This window comes from Carassius carassius, chromosome 24, assembly GCF_963082965.1.
Source record: "Carassius carassius chromosome 24, fCarCar2.1, whole genome shotgun sequence".
Lineage (NCBI taxonomy): Eukaryota > Metazoa > Chordata > Actinopteri > Cypriniformes > Cyprinidae > Carassius > Carassius carassius.
The window spans coordinates 6,503,036-6,524,516 of record NC_081778.1 but is presented as its reverse complement, the minus strand read 5'-3'; the positions used below and the strand labels follow the sequence as shown (position 1 = coordinate 6,524,516).

Below are 21,481 nucleotides of genomic sequence, written 5' to 3'. Positions count from 1 at the left end.
CTAAATATGTTTAACATGAGCGAGTGAAAACCACGACGTTCATATCAAAGTGTTTTTGCAAAAATTATTAATGTGCATTAATGACAGGGAGAGGCGCCGTCTCATCACTTACATTTTTTTCCTGATAATGAATTTATAATTTTTTAATTAACATAATATCGTGGTGTCTCACATACATTAAAAATATAGAGAGAGCCAGCACTGTGAATGTCATCCTGCAGAAAACATTTGTTTATTAATAAATAATTAAAATGTCTAATTTTTCACAATTATTAGGCTACTTCTGCATGTGCTTTGTTGCAAACTTAATGCATATGCTTGAGCGCAGAATATATTAGGATTTGATTATGTAAATTTAATATAAACCTCTGATTAGTTGAATATAACAAACGAACTACTAGAACTAGAAAAATCTTACGTGGGGGCAGACCATTTCTTAGTCTATAACCAAAACAACAGTCCTATATAAACCAGTTCAACAAGTGAAAGCCTCATAAGACACTGTCCATATGAAAGAGCAATTCACACCTTTACCTCGACCCCCACAAGTCATACATAACTACCCCCAAAAACCCAACCCCCTCCAGCTGAACAGAATTCGGTCTGTTTTTTGGCTGTGAGGAACGATGTGTTATAGCCTGAAACATGCCTGCACTCAGCAACACTACTCTTTGTATTCATTATTTTTTCACAGCCCATATTATTATTTTCACAAGACCATAATAATAATAACAAATCATCAATTAATAATTAATCATTTTTTTATGAAAATCATTATTTGTGATCGTGGCTGTTTGCGGAAGGCTTTAAGACCAAGCGGAATCCTCTGTTCCCGCCTCGAAGCGTGCGGGACTCGCGCTCAGTGATGCAGCTTCACTGTCTGCGGTTTGACTTTACTAAATCTGATTGAGGCAACAGATTGAGGCAAATACAACTTATTGATCACGAGCTCAACATTTAGCAAGGCAGGAAAACATTCATTCTAACGGAAGGAAGACGTATTTCATTGAGCTAATGCTGTTAAATAAAGAGAGAGAGAGAGAGAGAGAGAGAGAAACTAGTCTAGGGCTATTCTTAAACTTGGAGCTCCTTATATTGAAGTACAAATCCAAACACCAGAAACATTATGCATTTTATGAATAATGAAATGTAATGAAAAGTATGCATTTTATTTATTCACATGCTGTATGGTTGAAATAATATTTTAGTCCACAACTTTAAGTTCCGTTGTAAAAAAAAATGCTTTATTGGCTAATGTTTCATAAACCTTCAGTTGTTATATGCTCTAAAATCCATGCCATTAGTAATTTCACAGTATTTTCACCTCCTAAATCACTAACCTTTAAAGTCACAATTCTATAATGGTCAAAATTACTAAAAATTTTTAATGACATTATTTTGTTATTTTTTATTTTATTTTTTTGAATAATTGTAGCCTACATAAATAGGTAATCAATATTCGGATCGTCCCTTATTTTTTCCCTTATTTTCTTAAAGAATAAACACGTATTTTCTACAAGAATAAACATGATAGCATATTATTAATTAATAAAAATAATTTAAGCAATTAAAACCTTTTTTTTTAAACTTCAATTTAAATACTATTAAACTAACTTTAAATTCTCAAGGAGTTCATAAGTAAAAAATGGTAAAATGTCACAGTGCATGTTAAATAGCCTAAATTAACTTGTGTTAACAATATAATTAGAACTAACAATATAATTCAATATTTTTAAATGAACAATTCCTATATAAAATGGGACAGCAACCTTTATATCAAGCATTTTTAAATCGTCCACAGCTGAGCATCGCGGAAGGCTGATCTGCGCCAGAGCGCGTGAAGTGAATGTGATGAACGAAGTCATTTTTCAGATGCAATGAAAAAAAAAAAAAAAAAAAAACCTGGATAGCCTAGATTAGGCCCAGGCTCTGTTCTGAAGTATAAAATAATTATAATTACTGTTAACCCAGAGTAACAAATTTTAACAGATTAATCGCATATTTTCATTTGCTGGATGTTTTCTTTATTTTTTATTTTTTAAACACGCTAAAAAATAAATTAAGTTTGTCAGAGAAAAAAAAAATGAGTCGTGTATAGGTTTTATTTTAATGGATTAATCACCTATTTTTTTTAAACGCTTAAAAATAAATCAGAGTTTGTGAGAGGAAAAAATATAAGTCAGGTATAAGTTGCATTATATTACATTTACAAATAATAACGGCTGGCCTAATAATGTTATAATGTACCAACAGGATATTTTTAGTTCCCTTCACTTTACAACAAATCCTTTAAATTTAACAAATTTATCAGGACAAAACAAGAATTAAAAATATATAATTCTAATGGATAAATATAATTGCAGTATATAATAATATAGGCTTAGTAATAAAAAAACAAAAATAATAATAATTTAAAGCTAAGCATTGTAACGTATGACAGACACAGGATGTAAACGCAAGGCGTATTTATTGACAAACAGCACAAGAGTCAGATAATGAGCAAGATCACAGGAGACAAAGGCGGGCAGACACAAGGCTGATGGACAGATGACGCAGGGACTTCGGTGGACAACAGGTGGTGGTGCTCGGTCCAGTGATGATCCCTTGAATCCCGGTGAGTGAGTAATCCTCGTGAAGAAGCTGTAAATCCAGTGCTGAGTGACGATCCAGGAACGAACGACGAAGACAGGAAGACTAGGCAGGAACTAAGGAAACAGGAACAGCACGGGAGCACACCGGGGAGAAACAAAGATCTGACAACATGAAACACAAGTTACTGAACTTATATAGGAACAAACAATTGAAACCAGCTGGCGCTGCTGATCATCGCTGATCAGTGACCACGCCCACACACACAACAACACGCTAGACGAAAGAGAGAGAGTGAATTCATGAACCGTGACAGTACCCCCTCCTCTAAGAACGCCTCCTGGCGTTCCCTGGCGGATTACCTGACGATTGTAATCATCGATCAGAGAGTGATCCAGAATGTCTCTAGCGGGAACCCAACTTCTCTCCTTCGGACTGTAACCCTCCCAGTCCACCAGGTACTGAAATCCGCGTCCCTTCCTTCTCGAGTCCAGAATACGACTAACCAAATAAGTAGGTTCCCCATCTACGGCGGGGGAGGAACCGGGACAGGCGGATTAATAGGTGCCCAAAACACGGGTTTGATTTTGGATACATGGAAGGCGGGGTGAATTCTCCTGTACGTAGGAAGAAGTTTGAGGCGGACTGTCACCGGACTAATGATCTTGGTGACAGGAAACGGGCCAATAAATTTTGGGGAAAGCTTATTAGAGACGGAGCGGAGAGGAATATTCTTCGTAGAAAGCCACACTTTTTGACCGACGCCGTATACGGGAGGCTTTGACCGGTGGCGATCGGCCTTGGCCTTGGTGCGCGCCCCCACTTAGAGGAGAGTCTCACGGGCTCTAGTCCAAGTGTGGTGACACAGGGGACCGCAACTTCGGACTTACGTACTGGCAAAAACTGGTGGCTGGTAACCTAAACTACACTCAAACGGAGTAAGGCCCGTAGCTGACACTGGTAACGAGTTATGGGCGTACTCCACCATATAAAGTTGTTGGCTCCAAGAGGAAGGATTCTTGGAAACCAAACATCGCAACACTCTCTCCAGATCTTGGTTGGCTCTCTCTGATTGACCATTGCTTTGGGGATGAAACCCCGAAGAGAGACTAACCGTCGCCCCCAATAATCTACAAAACTCTTGCCAAAATTTGGACACAAATTGGGGACCCCTGTCGGAGACCACGTCCATCGGGAGGCCATGTAAATGAAAGACGTGATCTATGACAGCAACCGCTGTCTCCTTGGCTGAAGGTAATTTGGGCAAGGCGATAAAATGAGCCGCCTTCGAGAACCGGTCCACGACCGTCAAAACGACGTCTTGCCCTGGGAGGGCGGGAGGGCGGTGACAAAATCTAGCGCGATGTGGGACCAGGGTCTCGAAGGGACTGACAGCGGTTGTAGTAACCCATCAGGGGGTCGGTTGGACGTTTTACCAGTGGCACAAACCGAGCAAGCCAAAACAAAACTACGGATATCACAAGCCATTAACGGCCACCAGAATCGTTGCTTAACCAAAAAACTGGTACGATTGACTCCTGGATGACAAGCTATACTGGAGCAATGACCCCACTGAATGACTTCAGACCGATACTCCTCAGGCACAAATAACCGGTTCGGTGGGCAATCGGGCGGAGGCGTTACCCCTTCTAAGGCCTTCATGACCCTCGATTCGACCTCCCATCTGAGAGTGGAGACCATTAATGTCTCGGGTAAAATACACTCGGGAGTAGACGGGCGTTCGGAATGGTCAAAAATACGAGATAAGGAATCGGGTTTGATGTTCTTGGAACCCGGGCGGTACGAAAGAGAAAAGTCAAAACGACCGAAAAAAAGTGCCCACCGAGCCTGCCTAGAGTTGAGTCTTTTAGCAGTTCTAATGTTTTTAGGTTCTTGTGATCGGTCCAAACGATAAAAGGTACCCCTGAACCTTCTAACCAGTGCCGCCATTCCTCCAGTGCTAACTTGACTGCCAACAACTCCCGGTTACCAATGTCATAATTACGTTCGTAGGTGATAAACGATGAGAAAAAAAAGCGCAAGGGTGAACCTTATCGTCTTACCCCCACCTCTGACACGTCGACCTCCACCACGAACTGCTGTGATGGATCAGGGGCAACGAGGATGGGAGCCGAAACGAAGCGGCTCTTGAGTTTGGCGAATACAGCTTCCGCTGTATCGGACCACCTGAACGTCGTTCTGGGGGAGGTCAAGGCAGTCAGAGGAGCGACTAGTTGGCTGAAGTTACGAATAAAACGTTGATAAAAATTGGCGAATCCCAGAAACCTCTGTAGGGCCTTACGGGAATCTGGACTTGGCCAATCTATCACAGCCTTAATCTTGTTAGGATCCATACGCACTCCCTCAGACGAGACGATGTACCCTAGAAAGGGGACGGACTGTGCATGAAATACGCATTTCTCCGCCTTGACAAAAAGCCCATTCTCTAGCGAACTCTGAAGCACTCGTCTGACATGCTGAACGTGTTCCTGGAGAGAAGAGGAAAAGATCAATATGTAATTCAGGTAAACATATATGAATTAATCAACCATATCTCTCAACACGTCATTGACGAGTGCTTGGAAGACCGCGGGCGAGTTTGAGAGCCCGAAGGGCATAACCAAGTATTCAAAGTGCCCTCTGTGGGTATTAAATGCGGTCTTCCATTCATCTCCCTTCCTTATGCGAACCAAATGATAAGCGTTACGTAAATCCAATTTTGTAAAGATGGATGCTCCCTGCAATCGTTCGAAAGCTGAAGACATCAACGGCAAAGGGTAAGTATTCTTTACTGTGATGTAGTTCAACCCTCGATAATCAATGCACGGTCACAGAGAACCATTCTTCTTCCCCACAAAAAAGAACCCCGCCCCCGCTGGAGATGAGGAAGGTCTAATGAATTTGGATGCTAGAGAATCAGAAATATATTTCTCCATAGCCTCCCTCTCTGGAACAGAAAGTGAATATAACTTGCCCTTGGGTGGAGACCCACCTGGTACTAAGTCTATAGCACAGTCATAGGGACGATGTGGAGGAAGAGAAGCAGCACGAGACTTACTGAACACTTCTCTCAGGTCCTGGTACTCTTCGGGCACGTTAGATAAATTCACCACCTCCTCCTGGAAAACAGACACAGGTACAGACGAACACGCAGACACCAGACATGACTCATGACACTTATTACTCCACATAGAAATGGTATTGTGCCCCCAATCGACTCTGGGATTGTGTTGTGTGAACCAAAGGATGACCAAGTACGATGGGTGCCAGAGGTGAGTTTATGAGGAGGAATGTTATTGTCTCAGTGTGGTTGCCAGACGTGATGAGAGTGATGGGTTCAGTGACATGTGTTATGTTGGAAAGCTGTTGTCCATTGAGAGCATTGACAGCGATCTTGTATGTGAGGGGGGTGGTAAAAATGTGGAGATGGTGAGCCAGTTCTATATCCATAAAATTACCTTCTGCCCCTGAATCCAATAAAGCTGGGTGTCGTGAGTGTTGGTTGCCCACCTTAGTCTTACCGGAAGGAGAGTAGATGATGATGGTGAGGATGAGGTCTTCCCGGTGGAGATCCCGCCCGATAGTAGCCTCATAGTCACTACCGGGCTTGGTCTTTTAACGGGCATGAGTGGATGAAGTGGCCCGCCCTCCCGCAGTAAAGACACAGTCCGTGGGATCTCCGCCGTTCCTTCTCCTCCCAGGAAAGCCGAGCTCTACCCACCTGCATGGGTTCCGGATCGTAAGAGGGGCTGACCGTATCCAGGATTTCAGAGCGTCGGGTCCCCATGCCGCGAACTGGATGATCTTGTTGGAAACGGCCCACTTATCGGCCTAATTCGATAAGTCCATTGAGACTAGTGGGAAGGTCCAGCATGTAAATCTCCCTCTGAATACGGTCAGCCAACCCATGCAGGAATCTGTCCCACTGCACCTCCTCGTTCCATCGGCACTCTGCAGCCAGGGTGCGGAACTGGATGGAATATTCCGACACCGAACCGTGACCTTGGCGAAGATCGGCGAGTAGTCTGGCCCCCTCCCTACCTGCCACCGCCTGATCAAAAACCCTCCTCATCTCCTCGGTGAGTGCCTGGAACGAGGCGCAGCATAGGTCTTGATTCTCCCACACCCCCGTTCCCCAGAGAGCCGCCCGGCCGGAGAGTAGCGTCAGCACAAACACAACCTTGGATCGCTCTTGGTTGAACGTCAGAGGCTGTAATGCAAAGTGCATAGAACATTGGGTCAGAAAAGCTCTGCAAAACTCTGGTTCACCTGAATAACCTTCGGGTGTCGGTAGTCTCGGTTCGCGCCGCGGCTGCGGCTCTGGAAGAGGGGGTAGAGTCAGCGGTGTGGGTGGCGCAGTGGAGACTCGTAGCTGTTGTATCTGCTGGGTGAGCTCGGACACCTGCGTCACAAGCGCTTGGACCGCCCTCCCTGTGAGGGAGATGTTCTCCTCCTAGGTGTCCATTCTAGCGATACTTCGAGCCGCAAACTCGTCTCACGTGGAAGCGCCTGCTACATCCATAATGGTCAGATCATTCTGTAACGTATGACAGACACAGGATGCAAACGCAAGGCGTATTTATTGACAAACAGCACAAGAGTCAGATAATGAGCAAGATCACAGGAGACACAGGCGGGCGGACACAAGGCTGATGGACAGATGACGCAGGGACTTCGGTGGACAACAGGTGGTGGTGCTCGGTCCAGTGATGATCCCTTGAATCCCGGTGAGTTAATAATCCTTGTGAAGAAGCTGTAAATCCAGTGCTGAGTGACGATCCAGGAACGAACGACGAAGACAGGAAGACTAGGCAGGAACTAAGGACACAGGAACAGCACGGGAGCACACCGGGGAGAAACAACGATCTGACAACATGAAACACAAGTTACTGAACTTGTATAGGAACAAACAATTGAAACCAGCTGGCGCTGCTGATCATCGCTGATCAGTGACCACGCCCACACACACAACAGCACGCTAGATGAAAGAGAGAGAGGGAATTCATGAACCGTGACAAGCATAAGGTAAGGTTGGGCTTTCTCATTCGGTAAGAATCCAAACGTTTCCATATTCGTGATGTTTTCCATTTGAAGCTTAACTATTATTCATGAGGTAAATAGGCTGTGTAGTTCACACGTGTTTCAGTATAGATGGAAAAAAAAATCATAACAATATGTCAAAGTGCTAACGCTGAATGTCTGGGGAACGACTGCTGTTTCCAGTGAATATGTGCGCGAGGCACCAGCACGATCAAACAGCTGAAAAAAATTATTCTTAATTTTTGGTCACACATAAGGCATAATTCAATATGCAAATTGTTCGTAGTTTGAAAGATCAAGAATAATAACAGAGGTAATACTAATTATTGCTAAATGCTGGACCGTTCCCATTTCGCTCTGCATATGGAACCTGAAGATTTTTTTTAAACCAGGAATGAACCGAAATGAAAATGAAATGAAAACATTTAGCTTATATATATATATATATATATAGGCCTTATATTTATTTACTGTTTAATAAAAATAGCATGCATATGATCCTTTGTGTAAAGGTCTTCTTTTAATTTTTGTTGAGTTGACTGTAGCCTAAGACTATCCTACATTTTGAAATTAACAAATTGTAAATTTTTTAAATGTTTTTTTTTTAAATGTTACAATGTTATATCATAATGTTATTGTTGTTTTTTCTTCCTTCTTTTATCTCATTTTACAGTTACATTCATTTCGCAATCTGTCCCTTTGCGCCACCTGGCGGTAGTTTTGCGAATTATTTTAACACGCGACTGAATTACAATTACGTGCAGCGGTAATGCCCAATTAGGCTGTCCACCTACTGTAGGCCTAGTAGAAAATGTATCTGTATTCAATTTGAATACTAGCCTATACTTTTGACAAGAGCTCGTTTGGTTTTTGAAAGATGGAGACGCGCAGAGATGACAACGTGGCTATTTGATTGGTAATCACGATGCGCTTATTCATTCGTGTATCATACCATAGCCTATAAGATTTGAATAGTAGAACAAATAGTAGAACGTGTATGATGTAATATTTTACGTAATATCAGCCCTACTCTTGCCAAGCTCTGATTTCTGAAAGATGTACGGCATGGCAACAGCAATGCGGTGTTTGATTTGCGTTCTTTTCATTCATAAAGTTTACGTTCATTCACTTCACACACTTCACATTCACATTGAGTGAACTCATAGGTTCGTGTAACTTTTGTGTTGGGAACAAATCTCACTGTTAACTAATTGCTTGTTAGCATGCCTTTTTATTAACATATCGACTGTTTATTAGTACCTAATATAAAATAAGGCACATATTCTGCATGACCACATTCTACATCCCTAATCCTACCCAATTCCTTAACCTTAACAACTACCCTACTAACTTTTAATAAGCTGTAATAAAAGAGTTTATTGAAGCAGAAGTCGTCATTAATAATTTGTTAATAGTGAGAATTGGACCTTAAAATAAAGTATGACCTTTTTTGTTAAGAAAGAAAGTGACAGTCTTGATCAACTCTATCAACTCAGCACCTTAAAGATTTTAGAGGTACACATACAAGTAGTATTATTATGTATTATATGTATCTTGTTTTATGTTGTAAGGCTTAATATTTAAAACCTAACAAGTTCATTAAATGTCTTACCTTTGGGGATTTGTGGAAGTTGTGGGATATTTTAATTTTAAGAGGTTATGATGATTTTTAAGAACATTCTATCCAGAAATTCAAATTCATTGAATTCAGGAATTCCGTTTTAGAATATTCTTCTTGAATTTGGAAATACAAAATATTCTTAACTTTATTCTTGGGTTAGAAAATTTTGAAAATATAAGGTAAGAATATTTTGTGAATCTGGTTTTTATATGATATTTGTGATATAAGTTAAACATTTTATGCATGTAAGCATGTGTGTACTGAGCACTGGAGTAATTCTGCATTGGAGATGCTTGTGCGGATTTGGAAGAATTTGTGTGTGTGTGTGTGTTGTCCATGCAAGCCTATAATTACTGTCCTAATCACTTGCTCCTTCCACACCTAAAAACACACTCACGCACAAAGGTTAATTGTAGCTCTTTGAAGGTTTTAATCCAGCATTCATTGCTTTCATGTTCAGACCCTTACTGACAATAATTAGTCTAATTGTATTTAAAGCACTCAAATCTGGATCAAGACATAGTGAGGATGTTTTCAGAGGAGTATACTACTGTTGAAACCTCTAGTAAGAATCCTGCAGAATCATTCAATTGTTTTTAAAATGTATTTTTTAAGTACCAGTGAGAGTGTAGTAGAGTTTAAATCCATTCTGAAGATTTCTCACACAGAAAATGTGCCAAAAGTGCACAGACTCTCTAAATGCCTTTTCTGGGCAATAATGGCTATTCCTCTCTTTAAGTAAACAGAGCATTTGCTGCTGACATGGAAGATGAGGTTAGCTGGTTATGGTGTGCTTTTGTCAAAGGGTCGGTGGTGTTTACACAGAGACAAATTGAGCTTTACGCAAATGAGCGGGAACTGTGAGGGGAGACTAATGCTACATTTAGACACAGAGGTGTATCTCAAACTCTTCCCGTTTATAGGTCATATTTCATTAAGTGTTCTGTCGGTCAGAAGGATCCAGTCCAACAGCTACCACTGATTTCAGTAAAAGCTTTTGGACGAATCTCACGAAAATAGGCCCAGTTCAGATTTCACTCTAAAACAGAATAATTAAATAAATAAATAATTATATTTTAAAATGTAGTAAAACAGTTACATTGTGAAATATTATTACAATTAAAAATAAATGTTTTCTTTTATAATACAATTTAATTTGTAATTTCTTATTATGAGGGCAAAGCTGAATTTTTAGCCATAACTGATGAATGGAAATGAATCAAAGACTCTAGAACAGCATGTGTTTTTTAAACAGAAATATGTTATATATTATAAATATTATATCTCAGAAATATTAAGTGTCTTTACTGTCATTTTGGATACATTTAATGCATCCTTGCTAAATAAATGTTACCCATTTTTTTTTTTTTTATTATAATAATATTTCACAATAGTGCTGTTTTAACTGTTGTTGTTTTTTTTGTTTTTTGGAAATTTTTCTTCTGTTAACCTCAATTTTATGAAATTACTGTACCTGTTGTTTTTCTGTAGTGCAGTCACCCCTGACTGCTCCTCTATAGTATGATTCATGTGTCGGTGTGAGTGTGTAATTCAGATATTCTGCTATTTTGTTTCTTGCTGCCACCCATGTCAGAACTCAACCCTGCAGGTGAGTGACAGAAAGGACCTCAGAACATGATATATGTTGCCTATCATCAGATGTGACTGCATATGTTCAGCTGTAGGCAAACATTTTAATATAAAAACATGTTCATAAATATACACACAAAGCAGAGGGCATTTCTAATACACATTCACTGCAGTAGTTGATGTGTCCAGTAGGGGGTAGGGGGTGATAGCATCATGATTTTATTTACCATCTGACAGACAGGAAAGTATGTCATGTCCTTTGCTCTTTACTTTGTTAGTGGACTTAAACCTCTTTTTAGTTGTGATAGTGTCTCAGCCCACATTGCATTAACACTTGTGTTGTTAGTAACACTTATCAAATGTAATAATAAAAAGAATAATAGTTATTATTATTATTATTATTATTATTATTATTATTATTATTAAAGTGTCGATTATTAATAACCTTGCTATAAAGAACATTATTTTGTGTATGTGGTGTAATGCAACATGTTTATGAGTAGGGATGCACCGGTTGACTGGCTATAAATCGGAACCGGATGGTTTTTGCTTAAAATACGCGTTTTTTTTGTCTTTTTTTTCAGCTGATTTTTCAGGAAGTATGCCTGCGTGCACAGACTACATTGTAATCATTCGCTATCATGTCGTTTGTGAGGAAGTATTTTGAAATCTGTGCGTAGGACACGGGCAGCCGTTCAGCACTGGAAGTGCAGAGCTACACGTCTGAGGCACAGATAGCAGGAAGCGAACAGCCGTTGTTGGTGTACTGGCGCTAAAAGAAGAGCCTTTCCTGCTCACTGAAGCTGCGTGAACGTACTGTACCTGTCCCTGCACAAGCGGAGAGAGTGAAGCGATGTTCAGTTCAACTTCTCGCGTGTTGGATGAGAAACAAAATGGACTAAAATGTGACAAAACTGAAATGCTTTTTTTTTTTATTATTATTAGTAAAGTAGAACTTGCATACATGTTTTAAAAGCTAGTAGTAAACGTCAGGTCTGTATGGGATGATTATTTTTATTTTATCTTAAAATTACATTGACTTAATTTTTGATTTAAAAATCACCTGCTGTAGCCCACTGAAATTATTTATTTTTCACTGGCTCAAGTAAAAAAAATAGATGTGAATCATTACCCTAATAATTTTTTTTTTTTATTGGATGAATGAAACACATTTTGTATCTTTATTTATTTGCACCAACGCCAATGTGCAATGTTTATTAAGAACTCGTAGTGATAACAGGCAAGCTTCAGACAACAGCGTCAGCGATATCAGAGACAATCAAAGACAGGGTCGATTACAGGGCTTGAGTCGGGGCAGGTGGCAGACAGTAGACAAGTCGTGGGCAGAGCAAAGGGTCAGTAATGTAGGCGGCAGAGAATCGTCAGGGTGAGAACAGTTCAAGGTAATACACAGAAAGGCAGGCAGGGATAAATGCTCAGAAATGTCAGACAGGAAAAACAAGACTTCGCACTGTGTGTGTGTTTGGCTGCAGCTTAAATAGGGCGTGGAATGAGGAACACCTGGCGGTGATTAGTCCGAGGTACGGGGCCGCTGGGTAATGTAGTCCATAAGAATGTCAGTATTCCGGTGAAGGTGCCCTCCGGTGGCTGTCGGAGAGAGCCACAGAGGCCTGAGTCGTAACAACAGGCTACTCACTGTGCAGTTACTGCCATTAATTTCAGATGGTTACAGTTTTTGTTCTCTTATGAGAGTTCTCTCGTACTGCGTCTTAGCTAAGACGCTACGGGAAAAGTCTCTTTTCACGAAATACTAAAGCAAAAATTTATCCTTCATTTTGAATTTTTGTAAAGCGCATTTGCAGCAGCACACAGCCATAGGCGAGACGGCTCGCTCGCTCATTGGCTGCCCTGCGGCAAGTGCACAGCCTATCGAGCGCAGGCTGATGCAATATCAGACCAATAAGGGCGCTTCGCGCCCTTCATGCCACTTCCCGCCGAAACGGGTGTGGCCCAACCCTATAAAAGGAGCTCGAAATGGCTGACTCACCTGATTTTTCATCTCTTCAGTGAAGCTCACGCATCGCTGGATCACGAAGGAAGCAAGCGCCGTCTGATAAGCATCTCATTGGGACGAGCCACTTCTGAAGCTGCTGGCCTTCGCCGCCTTCCACTGCCGTTCCTGCTGTGCTCTCCGGCGCACATATCCTTTCAGTTCTGTTATATCCAACTGTTCTTTATGCGTGTGTGTGTGTTCGCCCTGCGACACACACTCGTAAAAGAGCTTGCGTCTTTTTTAAGATGCCTTCCTGCGGCTCGTCAGAGCCCCACTCAGCGAGGGAGACCAGTACGTCATCTGTGTCTCCTGCCTGGGTGAAGATCATGCAGCGCTCACGCTCGCTGACGGCGGATGCCCTCACTGCGAGCTGTTGCCATGGTGACTCTGAGGACTCGCTTGGCCTTTTTCTCTGAGCCTGCATTCTCCGCTCCGCTGAGGCGCCGTAAAAGCGCCGCTTCCAGCGGATTCCGGAACCGTCTTCAGCTCAACCGAGCTCGCCGGTTTGCCCTGCTTCACCGGCCTTCCCTGCATCGCTTCCCGATGGGCCCGCTGTTTGCCGCCGCGTCATCCGAGGAGGTCGATCTCAGGGCCACGTCGGGGGAAGAGGACACGCGCTCTCTGCTAGCTTCGGGCAGTGAGGGCTGGGCGAGCTCCGAGGATCTCGCGCCTTCTGCTCAGAAGCCCAGCAAACGAGCTGACATCGAGAAGGAGCCGAGGCGAGTGCTCACGCTGGCCGCGACGAGTCTCTGCCTCGAGTGGTCTGCACCAGCGCCCCCCCTCTCGTTCCCGGCTGGATGGTAGTTTCCTTTCGGATGAGCGTACTTCTCAAAGCCCGCCTCATTTCTTCCTGAGCTTCACGAAGAGGTGGCAAAGGCTTGGAACGCTCCATATTCAGCGTGAACTCGTTCGTCTGTCTCACTAGCATTCTCCACACTGGATGATGCTAAAAACAGGAACTACCAGTCACTTCCGCCGGTGGAACAGGCGATAGCGACGCACTTTTGTCCGCCCTCTGCTGGACGGCGGACGAAAGCGGTGTTGTCATCTAAAGCCTGCTGCATGACGTCACCTATGCTCGCGCGAATCTTTTCTGCTGCTGAGCAGGCTGCGTCTGCACTACACACGATGGCTGCTTCATCAAAGCAACGGTGTACGAGTTCCGCTGTGGCCGAGCTCTCACCCAAGCGCGCCGCTGTGTCAGTTCCAGGAATTCAATTCAATTCAAGTTTATTTGTATAGCGCTTTTTACAATACAAATCGTTACAAAGCAACTTTACAGAAAATTATGTTTCTACAATATTTAGTAGTAGCTAGTAGTTTGGGCACGTTTGACAGGATTTTAGAAAAATAAAAATAATAATAATAATACAAGACGTAGTCAGCTAGATGATGAACTATCAATATTATTAATTAATAGTAATTATATGATGCAGTCACACATGTAGCAATAATTGTTAGTTCTGTTTGTTGATTCAAGGTTAGGATCATCTGGGGTCCTCTGAGGGTCAGCATCATCTCTTCTCAGGTGTTCTGGATGCAGACTGGAGCTTGTGTAAATCCTAGTTACCACGGGATGTAAATCCCGTGGCAAAACATAGAAACAAAATAGAGACATCATTAGCATAGCTGCTGATCCAACAAAGTAAAATTAGTTTAACCCAAGCTAAAGAATAAAAATGCAGATGCAACTACACTCACAATTTAAGAGATACATTATTCGAATGCTTGGCGAAAGAGATGCGTTTTTAATCTAGATTTAAACAGAGAGAGTGTGTCTGAACCCCGAACATTATCAGGAAGGCTATTCCAGAGTTTGGGAGCCAAATATGAAAAAGCTCTACCTCCTTTAGTGGACTTTGCTATCCTAGGAACTACCAAAAGTCCAGCGTTTTGTGACCTTAGGGTGCGTGATGGGTTGTAGCGTGGTAGAAGGCTAGTTAGGTACGCAGGAGCTAAACCATTTAGGGCCTTATAGGTTAGTAATGATAATTTGTAACTGATACAGAACTTAATAGGTAGCCAGTGCAGAGACTGTAAAATTGGGGTAATATGATCATATTTTCTTGACCTGGTAAGGACTCTAGCTGCTGCATTTTGGACTACCTGTAGCTTGTTTATTGACGAAGCAGGACAACCACCTAGAAGTGCATTACAATAGTCCAGTCTAGAGATCATGAATGCATGAACTAGCTTTTCTGCATCAGAAACAGATAACATGTTTCGTAGCTTGGCAATGTTTCTAAGATGGAAGAATGCAGTTTTTGTAACATTGGAAATATGATTTTCAAAAGACAAATTGCTGTCCAATATAACACCCAGATTTCTGACTGTAGAGGAAGTAACAGTACATCCGTCTAGTTGCAGATTGTAATCTACAAGATTCTGTGTGGTGATTTTTGGTCCAATAATTAATATCTCTGTCTTATCCGAATTTAATTGGAGAAAATTATTTGTCATCCAATCTTTTACATTTTTAACACACTCTGTTAGCTTAGATAATTGGGAAGTTTCATCTGGTCTCGTTGAGATATATAGCTGAGTATCATCAGCATAACAGTGGAAGCTAATTCCGTATTTTCTAATAATATTACCAAGGGGCAACATGTATATTGAAAATAGAAGGGGACCTAGGACGGATCCTTGTGGCACTCCATATTTTACTGATGATAAATGAGATGACACCCCATTTAAGTAAACAAAATGGTAGCGATCGGATAGGTAGGATCTAAACCATCTTAGAGCCTGCCCTTGAATACCTGTATAGTTTTGTAATCGATCTATGAGTATGTCATGATCTATGGTGTCGAACGCAGCACTAAGATCAAGTAAGACTAGAAATGAGATGCAGCCTTGATCTGACGCAAGAAGCAGGTCATTTGTAATTTTAACAAGTGCAGTTTCTGTGCTATGGTGGGGCCTAAAACCTGACTGAAATTCTTCATACAGATCATTTTTATGCAGGAAGGTGCTCAATTGAGCAGACACAACTTTTTCTAAAATTTTAGACATAAATGGAAGATTTGAAATAGGCCTATAATTTGCCAGTACACTAGGATCTAGTTTTGGTTTCTTAATAAGAGGCTTGATAACCGCCAGCTTGAATGGTTTTGGGACGTGACCTAAAGATAACAACGAGTTAATGATATTGAGAAGCGGTTCTTCGGCTACAGGTAACAGCTCTTTTAGTAATTTAGTGGGTACAGGATCTAATAAACATGTTGTTGGTTTAGATACAGTGATACGTTTATTTAGCTCTTCCTGTCCTATATTTGTAAAGCACTGCAGTTTATCTTTGGGTGCGATGGATGAAACTGAAGGGTTAGACGCTGTAGAATCTACATTCGCTATTGTATTTCTAATGTTATCTATTTTATCAGTGAAGAAATTCATAAAGTCATTACTATTTAACGTTGGTGGAATATTTGAATCAGGTGGCGTCTGGTAATTTGTTAATTTAGCCACTGTGCTAAATAAAAACCTTGGATTGTTTTGGTTATTTTCAATGAGTTTGTGGATATGCTCTGCCCTAGCAGTTTTTAGAGCCTGTCTATAGCTGGACATACTGTTTTTCCATGCAATTCTAAAAACCTATACCATGGCACAGTACGTTTTTCTCTAACCTTTTTCAATTTGATGGGGGCAACAGCTTCTAATGTATTAGAGAAAATAGTGCCCATGTTGTCAGTAATTTTGTCTAATTCATGTGTATTTTTGGGTACAAATAGCAGTTGAGATAGATCAGGCAGGTTATTTGTGAATCTGTCTTTGGTGGCTGGAACAATAGTTCTGCCCAGACGTTAACGCTGAGACATATAGTTAATATCAGTTATACGCAGCATGCACAATACAAGGAAATGGTCTGTAATATCATCACTTTGGGGTACAATATCTATAGCAGTAAGATCGATTCCATGCGATCTAGTTAGATCTAGTGTATGATTAAAACGATGAGAGGGCCCGGTGACATTTTGCTTGACTCCAAAGGAGTTTATTAGGTCAGTAAATGCAAGTCCTAATGTATCATTTGCATTATCAACGTGAATATTAAAATCTCCCATGATTAGCACCTTATAAACTGTAACTAGAAGGTCTGAGAGGAAATCTGCAAATTCTTTTAGGAATTCTGTATACGGCCCTGGTGGTCTATACACAGTAGCCAGTTGTGAGGAATTGTGACTGTCTCAGCATTTTCTGCAACGCGCAAGCCTGCACAGTTGCCCGCTTACCTGCACACAAAAGCCGTTATCACAACAGCTTCAGCAACGCAGCTCGAGACCCCCGTTCTCGCTCTACCGGCCGTCGCCCCGCGCTGCGGGGACCGCGGCTTACGGTGAGGCCGGGAGCCCCGAAGCCATCCTAGGAAAGCGCCGGTGTACGAGCCGCCGCGGCCGAACTCTCACCTAAGCGCGCAGCTGTTTCAGTTCCAGGGATTGTGACTGTTTCAGCATCTTTTGCAATGCGCAAGCCTGTACGGTTGGCCGCTTGCCTGCACACAAAAACCGGTATCACGGCTACCCAGATATTTCCCGAAAAAGGTGTAATTTCTGGTGTCCCGGCCACGGCCGATGGTGCTATAAATGTAGTGACAATGCCCACTGCTCAGTGCCCATCTCCACATATAAGCACAGCCCTTCACACAGGGCTCGCGCCCATAAAAGCGACTCAGGTCGATCGCGCGCACTGCATTGTAAACGTTCCCAATCCTCAGTGCCCACAATCACTGTTTCACACGCGTTATGTGGTTTCTGTAAAAGCGAAACCCGTGCACGTTCGTCCGGCCACGGCCGATGGTGCTATAAATGTAGTGACGATGCCCACTTCTCAGTGCCCATCTCCACATGTAAGCACAGCCCTGCACACAGGGCTCGCGCCTATAAGATCGACTCAGATCGGTCACGCGCCCCACATAGTAAACATGCCCACTCCTCAGTGCCCACAAACACTATGTCACACTCGGCGCATGGTTACTGTAAAAACGAAACCCGTGCACGTACGCTCTGCCCAGGCAGACAGCGAGTCGAAAGCAGTAAATGTGCACACTTGCAGCCCACAGTTACTCGCAGACATCACGAGTCCCACGGGACCCGCTCAGCCCTCCCTCAATCGGTTAAGCGCCGGGACGGGGTCGAGGAGGAGCGATCTGCCCGCTGTGATCAGCGCGCTCCCCGCCTCAAATGCCACAGGCGTAACGCCCATGTTACAGCATACCGAAGCGCCGCCGTTGCCCAGTCAACAGAGCGCGCTTCGCATCCAGCCCTTAGCCATTCATGCAGATGCATGGTCAGCGCTTCCAGGGGTTTCGGATTGGGTGCTAGGCATTATAAAGAGAGGCTACTCGCTACAGTTTTTTTGACGCCCTCCGCGCTTTTTAGCGCGCGTCGAAACCACGGTCAAAACAGAAGTAGCACACATACTTCGGGCCGAAATATCAAAACTGTTGAGCAAAGGGGCTGTAGAGCCTGTGTCTCAAGCTCAAAGCGAGGGGGGGGGCTGTACAGCAGATGCTTTCTAGTGCCCCATACTGGATCTAAGACAGCTGAACAAGGCATTGGTGAAACGCAGTTTCAGAATGCTTACGACCAGGAAGCTCCTCGCGCATATTCGCAGAGGAGACTGGTTCATGTCAATAGATCTGAAGGACGCGTATTTTCAAATACAGATAGCGTCAAGTCACAGGCGATATTTGAGATTCGCCTTCGAGGGCCAGGCATACCAGTTTACAGTAATGCCGTTCGGCTTGTCCGTAGCTCCTCGTACGTTTACGAGGTGCATGGACGCAGCGCTCGCTCCTCTCAGACTCAGAGGCGTGCGAGTGCTGAACTATTTGGACGACTGGCTGATTCTGGCTCAATCACGAGCGGAGCTCATGGAGCACAGGGCCGTTTTACTCGATCACCTCGAGAAACTGTGTCAGCTGGACGAAGAGTTCGCTGAACCACAGTCAGACGATACTGTTTTTGGGTTTAGCACTGGACTCACGTTCCATGACGGCGCGGCTGTCGCCACATCGCGCATTGGGCATTCAGCGCGCGGCGAGTTCTCTCCGCTGCGGCGCGACCGTTTCGCTCAGAGAATGTCAGAGGATGCTGGGTCTCATGGCCTCAGCATCTCCGGTTCTGCAGTTGGGCCTGCTCCGCATGCGCCCCCTGCAGTTCTGGCTGAAAGCGCGGGTATCTGGTCGACTGCGTCTCAAGGTCAATCAGGGCTGCGTTACAGCCCTGAAACCCAGGACAGCAAACGACTGGTACCAATCAGGTTTAAACCTGGGGACTTCCTCGAAAGTGAAGATGGTGTCGACGGACGCCTCCACTTCGGGATGGGGAGCGCTGCTCGAGGGCAGACCGTCCTTTGGCCTGTGGTCAGAACGGGAAAAGCTCCAACATATCAACTGTCTGGAAATGCTGGCAGTGGAGAACGCGCTGAAGCGCTTTTGTCCCCGAATCAAGGGCCGCCACGTCTTAGTCCGTTCGGACAACATGTCTGTGGTGTCCTACATAAATCGCCAGGGCGGTTTCGGGTCCCGAAACCTGTACAGGCTGACGGAACGCCTCCTGGTTTGGGCTCAGCGCAACTTGGGGCAGTTCATGTGCCTGGGCTACAGAATCTGGGTCCAGACAGGCTGTCCAGAAACAACATTCCCACGGGCGAATGGTCTCTACACCCGCAAACAGTCCGGCTGTTGTGGGAGAGATTTGGCAGGGCAGAGGTGGACCTCTTCGCGTCCCACGAAAACGCTCACTGCCCCGCGTTCTTTTCCAAGAACGAAAGCGATCTGTCACCCGCTGATCTCTCAGTGGGAGTGCTAAATACCATCGCTCAGGCTAGAGCTCCGTCGACACGACGGCTGTATGCCTCAAAGTGGTCGGTGTTCTCCAGCTGGTGTACAGCTCGGGGATGTTCACCCCTTAGTTGTGAGGTGGCGGAGGTTCTCTCCTTCCTACAGGAGCTGTTGGATAAGAACAGAGCCCCATTCACGCTCAAAGTTTATGTGGCGGCCATCGCAGCGTTTTCTGAAACAGCGCTCGGTCAGTCAATAGGAAGGAACGATTTGGTCATCCGCTTCCTTAGAGGAGCTAGGAGGCTGAATCCTCCCAGACCTCCGTCAGTCCCTATATGGGACCTTGCGGCGGTTTTGGAGGCCATGAAGGGTCCCCCTTTTGAGCCTATCCAATCGATTAGCCTCCAGCATCTGTCGTTCAAGACTGTATTCTTGTTGGCTCTCGCTTCAATGAAGCATGTGGGTGACCTGTACGTGCTCTCAGTGAGCCAGTCTTGCTTGGAGTTTGGGCCTAATGACTCAAGGGTCATACTTAAACCTAGGCACGGTTATGTGCCAAAGTCCCTCAACACGCCGTTTCGGGCTCAGGTTATTGCCCTGTCTGCCCTGTCGGTGTCAGGAGAGGATGGAGACTCGAGTCTTCTTTTCCCTGTTAGGGTTTTAAGAGCTTATGTGTATCGCTCCGCTGTCTTTCGACAGACTGAGCAGTTGTTTGTCTCGTTCAGTGGACGTTCCAAGGGAATGGCTGTTTCGAGACAGACTCTATCCAAATGGGTAGTTGACGCCATAGCGTTAGCTTATGCTTCCAGGTGCCTTCAGTGCCCACTGGGCGTCAGAGCACACTCCACAAGGGGCGTCGCCTCGTCGTGGGCGTGGTCTACTGGGATCTCCTTGCAGGATATATGTATGGCGGCAGGTTGGGCCTCGCCATCTACATTTATCAGGTTCTATAACCTGGAGGTTCCCGCCTTGCAAGCAAGGCTGCTGTCGGTATAGCTGAATCAGGGCCCTGATGGGAATTTTGAGTTCGTGAGCATTATGCGCTGCCGACGGTTATATGGGCAGCATTGCGTAAGACCCGCATTGCCACATTGGTCAGGCCTTGCCTCGACTGTGTCATGTTGTATTGCCGCATCTACGGGTGCTGCTAGATATGGGACGGAGGGCTCCCCCCCTCTCCTGTCCTGGACTCTCTGTGAGTCCCTCGGGTGACTGTGCACTGTAAATCCTGGGCGTTGCTTCAGGTTTATTGGTGTGTGATCCCTGCGCGCACGGCGTTTTACATGGGGTTCCCGTAGCGTCTTAGCTAAGACGCAGTACGAGAGAACTCTCCTAAGAGAACGTACTCGGTTACTAACGTAACCTCGGTTCTCTCTAGAAGAGGGAACGAGTACTGCGTTCTCTGCCGTGCGTACGATTCACTCTGGTTCGCTTCGGCGATGAAATAAATCAGGTGAGTCAGCCTTTTCGAGCTCCTTTTATAGGGTTGGGCCACACCCGTTTCGGCGGGAAGTGGCATGAAGGGCGCGAAGCACCCTTATTGGTCTGATATTGCATCAGCCTGCGCTCGATAGGCTGTGCACTTGCCGCAGGGCAGCCAATGAGCGAGCGAGCCGTCTCGCCTATGGCTGTGTGCTGCTGCAAATGCGCTTTACAAAAATGCAAAATTAAGGATAATTTTTTGCTTCAGTATTTCTTGAAAAGAGACTTTTCCCGTAGCGTCTTAGTTAAAATGCAGTACTCGTTCCCTTTTCTAGAGAGAACCGAGGTTACGTTAGTAACCGAGTACGTTTTCAATAGCCAAAAGCCAGTTTGGCCTATTAAATACCAAATAAACACCTTGTTT

At 44.2% G+C, this 21,481-nt stretch overlaps 1 protein-coding gene across 3 annotated transcripts in view; it reads left to right on the top strand.

The window, feature by feature from the left end:
* Nucleotides 1–21,481, top strand: part of LOC132102752 (protein PTHB1-like) — a 203,114-nt gene that overhangs the window by 49,008 nt on the left and 132,625 nt on the right. For 2 of the 3 annotated variants that reach the window (XM_059507390.1, XM_059507391.1), the window contains exon 15: nt 10,845–10,859. The exons of the other annotated variant lie outside the window; for it this stretch is intronic. In XM_059507390.1, the coding sequence (XP_059363373.1) occupies nt 10,845–10,859 (15 nt within the window). The remainder of the gene's footprint in view (nt 1–10,844; nt 10,860–21,481) is intronic. 3 annotated transcript variants of the gene reach the window in all.